This window comes from Salmo salar, chromosome ssa11 (genome assembly GCF_905237065.1).
Source record: "Salmo salar chromosome ssa11, Ssal_v3.1, whole genome shotgun sequence".
NCBI lineage: Eukaryota > Metazoa > Chordata > Actinopteri > Salmoniformes > Salmonidae > Salmo > Salmo salar.
The window spans coordinates 73657363-73663362 of NC_059452.1; the positions used below are offsets into that span (position 1 = coordinate 73657363).

A 6000-nucleotide genomic window follows, 5' to 3' on the forward strand; every position below is an offset into this window, starting at 1 on the left:
GTGTGTGCGCGTGCGTCAGTGTGTGCGTGCGTCAGTGTGTGCGTGCGTCAGTGTGTGCGTGCGTCAGTGTGTGCGTGCGTGCGCGTGCGTCAGTGTGTGCGTCAGTGTGTGCGTGCGTGCGTCAGTGTGTGCGTCAGTGCGTGCGTGCGTCAGTGCGTGCGTCAGTGTGTGCGTGCGTCAGCGTGCGTGCGTCAGTCAGTGCGTGCGTCAGTCAGTGCGTCGTCAGTCAGTGCGTCGCGTCAGTCAGTGCGTGCGTCAGTCAGTCAGTCAGTGCGTCGTCAGTCAGTGTGGGCGTCGTCAGTCAGTCAGTGTGTGCGTGCGTGCGTCAGTCAGTCAGTGTGCGTGCGTGCGTGCGTGCGTGCGTCAGTCAGTCAGTGTGCGTGCGTCGTCAGTCAGTGCGTGCGTGCGTGCGTGCGTGCGTGCGTGCGTCAGTCAGTGCGTGCGTGCGTGCGTGCGTGCGTGCGTCGCGTGCGTGCGTGCGTCGCGTGCGTGCGTCGCGTGCGTGCGTGCGTGCGTGCGTCAGTCGCGTGCGTGCGCCCGTGCGGCGTCGGTCAGTGTGTGTGCGCCCGTGCGCGCGTCAGTGTGTGTGCGTGCGTGCGTCAGTGTGTGTGCGTGCGTGCGTCAGTGTGTGCGTGCGTGCGTCAGTGTGTGCGTGCGTGCGTCAGTGTGTGCGTGCGTGCGTCAGTGTGTGCGTGCGTGCGTCAGTGTGTGCGTGCGTGCGTCAGTGTGTGCGTGCGTCAGTGTGTGCGTGCGTCAGTGTGTGCGTGCGTGCGTCAGTGTGTGCGTGCGTCAGTGTGTGCGTGCGTCAGTGTGTGCGTGCGTCAGTGTGTGCGTGCGTCAGTGTGTGCGTCAGTGCGTGCGTGCGTCAGTGCGTGCGTCAGTGCGTGCGTCAGTGTGTGCGTGCGTCAGCGTGCGTGCGTCAGTCAGTGCGTGCGTCAGTCAGTGCGTGCGTCAGTCAGTGCGTGCGTCAGTCAGTGCGTGCGTCAGTCAGTGCGTGCGTCAGTCAGTGCGTCGTCAGTCAGTCAGTCAGTGCGCGTCGTCAGTCAGTGTGGGCGTGCGTCAGTCAGTCAGTGTGCGTGCGTGCGTCGTCAGTCAGTCAGTGTGCGTGCGTGCGTGCGTCAGTCAGTCAGTCAGTCAGTGTGCGTGCGTGCGTCAGTCAGTCAGTCAGTGCGTGCGTGCGTCAGTGCGTGCGTGCGTCAGTGCGTGCGTGCGTGCGTGCGTGCGTCAGTCAGTGTGTGTGCGCCCGTGCGCGCGTCAGTGTGTGTGCGCCCGTGCGTGCGTCAGTGTGTGTGCGCCCGTGCGTCAGTCAGTCAGTCAGTCAGTGTGTGCGTGCGTGCGTGCGTCAGTGTGTGCGTGCGTGCGTCAGTGTGTGCGTCAGTGTGTGCGTGCGTGCGTCAGTGTGTGCGTCAGTGCGTGCGTCAGTGCGTGCGTCAGTGTGTGCGCGCGTGCGTCAGTCAGTCAGTCAGTGTGTGCGTGCGTCAGTGTGTGCGTGCGTGCGTCAGTGTGTGCGTGCGTGCGTCAGTGTGTGCGCGCGTGCGTCAGTGTGTGCGTGCGTGCGTCAGTGTGTGCGTGCGTGCGTCAGTGTGTGCGTGCGTGCGTCAGTGTGTGCGTGCGTGCGTCAGTGTGTGCGTGCGTCAGTGTGTGCGTGCGTGCGTCAGTGTGTGCGTGCGTCAGTGTGTGCGTGCGTCAGTGTGCGTGCGTCAGTGTGTGCGTGCGTCAGTGTGTGCGTGCGTCAGTGTGTGCGTGCGTCAGTGTGTGCGTGCGTCAGTGTGTGCGTGCGTGCGTGCGCGTGCGTCAGTGTGTGCGTCAGTGTGTGCGTGCGTGCGTCAGTGTGTGCGTCAGTGCGTGCGTGCGTCAGTGCGTGCGTCAGTGTGTGCGTGCGTCAGCGTGCGTGCGTCAGTCAGTGCGTCGTCAGTCAGTGCGTGCGTCAGTCAGTGCGTCGTCAGTCAGTGCGTGCGTCAGTCAGTGCGTGCGTCAGTCAGTGCGTGCGTCAGTCAGTCAGTCAGTGCGTGCGTCAGTCAGTGTGGGCGTGCGTCAGTCAGTCAGTGTGTGCGTGCGTGCGTCAGTCAGTCAGTCAGTGTGCGTGCGTGCGTGCGTGCGTCGTCAGTCAGTCAGTCAGTCAGTGTGCGTGCGTCAGTCAGTCAGTGCGTGCGTGCGTGCGTGCGTGCGTGCGTGCGTGCGTGCGTGCGTGCGTGCGTCAGTGCGTGCGTGCGTGCGTGCGTGCGTGCGTGCGTGCGTGCGTCAGTGCGTGCGTGCGTCAGTGCGTGCGTGCGTGCGTGCGTCAGTCAGTCAGTCAGTCAGTCAGGTCTGTGCGTCAGTCAGTCAGGTCTGTGCGTCAGTCAGTCAGGTCTGTGCGTCAGTCAGTCAGGTCTGTGCGTCAGTCAGTCAGGTCTGTGCGTCAGTCAGTCAGGTCTGTGCGTCAGTCAGTCAGGTCTGTGCGTCAGTCAGTCAGGTCTGTGCGTCAGTCAGTCAGGTCTGTGCGTCAGTCAGTCAGGTCTGTGCGTCAGTCAGTCAGGTCTGTGCGTCAGTCAGTCAGGTCTGTGCGTCAGTCAGTCAGGTCTGTGCGTCAGTCAGTCAGGTCTGTGCGTCAGTCAGTCAGGTCTGTGCGTCAGTCAGTCAGGTCTGTGCGTCAGTCAGTCAGGTCTGTGCGTCAGTCAGTCAGGTCTGTGCGTCAGTCAGTCAGGTCTGTGCGTCAGTCAGTCAGGTCTGTGCGTCAGTCAGTCAGGTCTGTGCGTCAGTCAGTCAGGTCTGTGCGTCCGTCTGTCTCCTCCACCCACCTGGCAGCCTGCTGTCTGAAGAGCAGGGGGCTGAAGATCTCTCCCAGCACGCGGGAGCTGAGCAGGTTCTTGGGTGCATTGTGACACACCCGGGACCAGTGGCGCAGCAGGCAGTGGAAGGTGAGCCAGTACTGGGCCGGAAGGCTGGGTGCGCTGGCGATGTGGCGCAGCTGCTGGGCACACTCTTCAGGGCTCTGCACCTCTGTGGAACACACACACACACACACACACACACACACACACACACGTGTGTCAGAGAAGAAGGAAAACCCTTCCAAAAGCTCCCTCAGTTGAAGCTACAGAGTTGTGAGGCGAGCAGGCTTCCCTTCGACCAATGGGGTGGCGGGGGGGAAAAAAGAGCCCTGTGTGCAGAAGTCGGGTTAGAAAACCACATTGAGATTGTGTGTGCTCGACAATGAGTGAGGAGTGCAAGGTACACTTGCAGATGATTGGCTAGCACTGAGATGTGGGAGATAAACCCTCAGGCTTATTTTAGTTGCTATTAACCACAGATATCCTGTTTTTGGCCATGTGACAGAACGATAATCCAGCGAGCACTGAAGAACAGAACAAAGGGAGGGAGGGAGGGAGGGAGGGAGGGAGGGAGGGAGGGAGGGAGGGAGGGAGGGAGGGAGGGAGGGAGAAGGAGAGAGCCCACGACAGATGTAGAGATACAGAGAAGGGAGGGACAGAGGTTCAGAAGTCGAGAGAGAAGGCGAGAGAGAGAGAAACAGACAGACAACCCAAGACAGAGAGAGCGAACCTAAGAAATGGGGTAAGAGAGAAAGAGAGCGATAGAGAAAGAGATAGTGTGTCCTCTCTCTCTCTGTGTGTGTGTAAGGGCCAACGGGTGGATATTGACACTAGCTCTAGGTCCTCTGGGTTCCCTCTCCAATCTCAAAGTACAAAGTGTTCCATCGTCCGGCCAATGGAAGATTAGGTTAGGGCTGCTGTGTACCTTTGGGTTGGGGCACGGCCCACTGAAAGCCTATATTCAAATATTCGGCATGATCGCTGAGAGCTAAACAAATTTCAACCTCTAACCAACATGCTGATTTTGACTCGACACATTATCGAGTATAACAGCATGGAAACAGTGGGCGCTGTAGAATAATGGTTGTAATCATGTGGTGTATTCTGACGAGAGTGAATGGCAGTGTTTACAGTGTGTGTGTGTGTGTGTGTACCTTGGGCGGTGTGGACCAGCTGAGTGTAAATGGCTGGTAGGATGACAGGCTGGGGAAGGTCCTGCAGGTACCGACTCAGACCGTCACACAACATCTGCAGGTCCATCTGGTCCAGGTCTGCTGAGGGAGGATCTGAACGCCACAACACACACATTTGCTCAAGGACTAACTGCTTTTTTAAAATGTATTTATTTTTATATATATCCCATATATTTATATATCCCATATACATATATATAAATAAAACACTTTTTTTATTTTTTATAAAAAGAGACATTGAATTTGGGTGGAAATAAGTGAACAACATGAATTCCGCTCACCAGTGTCAAAGCACTGTCTGACATCTAGTCCACCACCGGCTGTGAAGGTTCTGTACAGAGTTGGATTGTCCAGACCTACACCAAATCAAGGAGCACATGATAAGCCACGAGCTAAAATGCAATTACTTTGATTCCTGGAAAGCACATAGCTGACATGCAATTACTTTGATTCCTAGAAAGTCCATAAAAATCACTATGAAAACTATTCAGATTTAAGTAGAAAAACACATTAAAGGAGATATACACATACACACACACCTTTTATAATGTTTAATTTAACCTTAATTTTACTAAGCACGTCAGTAAAGAACAAATTCTTATTTACAATGACGGCCTTGGAACAGTGGGCCTTGTTCAGGGGCAGAAAGACAGATTTTTACCTTGTCAGCTCTGGGATTCGATCTAGCAACCTATCGGTTACTAGTCCAACGCTCTAACCACTAGGCTACCTGCCGCCCCAACGAATTGAAATCATGTTGTTGATAAACGAGCAGTGAATCTTCTAGTCTGGTGTGTACTGGCCAGCTCAGCTCACCTTTCTTCTCAATGGCCTCCAGCAGCCTGGCCAGCATGGGAGGAGCCGTCTCTGGGAGGGAAAACTGCTCCGTCAGGTCCAGTAGGGCTGAGCCTGGAAGACAAGAGAAGAAGAAGAGGAATAGTGGTTCAGTATTTTAGTTTGTCATTTTCACTTAAAAAGGTCATCTTCAGGATTCAATAGGTAACAAAATGGCGAAGGCTAAGAGAAAGACGGACTAGGAGGGTATGAGGTGGGAGGTTGGTTGGGGTCAATTTCATTTAAAACGTATCAGGAAGTGAAATGAAAATCAGTACATTTTTTTTTTTTTTTTAATAATCGCCCAACTCTTGTTTAACCGAGCCCTTGTTGGTTATATGCAAGAGTCAATCTCTTTATCCCACCCTCTAACAAGACACAAAGGGGTCCATTTTGGGCCTCCACACTTCAGTCCCACCACCAAGATGGCCTCCATCCCAACCCCTTGCCCTCAGGCAAGCTATTCATATATTAATCCCACTTTGCCATGCGTTCACATGGTGGGCAGAGAGCGGCTGTGCCTTTCAAATGGGCAGGAAGGGCGATTTGGGACTGGAGCGCAACTTCAAAAAGCTGTAGAAGACACCAGACCAAAGGAGTGGTGGGGAGAGACCAAAATGCAACCGTGCACAACCGACCGATTCAGGTTAGAGAGGTGCTGAGCAGTAGATACCATTAAGGTTACGCTGGGTTGGACCCGAGCAAACACCCAGTGATATGCATGAGGCAAGCCAGGTCTGAGGAAAGCCAGGGCTGAGCCAAGCCAGGTCTAGCCAGGTTTTTTTTTTCTTCTTCTCATTAAATCTTAGCATTCAGGTGTGGTGGACATGAAAGGCTCCGGGGGACTGGCACAGATTCTATTTGGATTTGCAAAAAAGGTTATTAGAAAAAAAAAGGGCACTTTTCTGAAAGGGCCAACTGTTCGAAGTTTTGAGTCTGCAGTTTCAAATGCAGACAACCATGAATGGAGACCCTTTCACATTTTATTTCTCCCCCCCCGCTCTCTCTCTACCCTGAAATTGTTTAACTTTTTTGTAAACGGGCATGAAAGTGGGCATCTAGCATAGCTATCTACGGATACACGCCGGTCATTAGCCTGGAAACGGTCGCTCCCCCAGGAGGCTGCTTGCTAGGCTAAATAATTATCTGCCATATTTATTGCC

General features: G+C 54.7%; 1 protein-coding gene across 2 annotated transcripts in view; it reads right to left on the reverse strand.

Annotated features, from left to right (window-relative positions):
* Positions 1-6000, reverse strand: part of LOC106563018 (phosphatidylinositol 3-kinase regulatory subunit alpha) — a 52554-nt gene that overhangs the window by 17660 nt on the left and 28894 nt on the right. For both annotated transcript variants that reach the window (XM_014128203.2, XM_014128204.2), the window contains exons 3-6: positions 4820-4912; positions 4285-4359; positions 3965-4096; positions 2778-2979 (exon numbers count right to left, since the gene is read on the reverse strand). In XM_014128203.2, coding sequence (XP_013983678.1) covers positions 2778-2979; positions 3965-4096; positions 4285-4359; positions 4820-4912 — 502 coding nt within the window. The remainder of the gene's footprint in view (positions 1-2777; positions 2980-3964; positions 4097-4284; positions 4360-4819; positions 4913-6000) is intronic.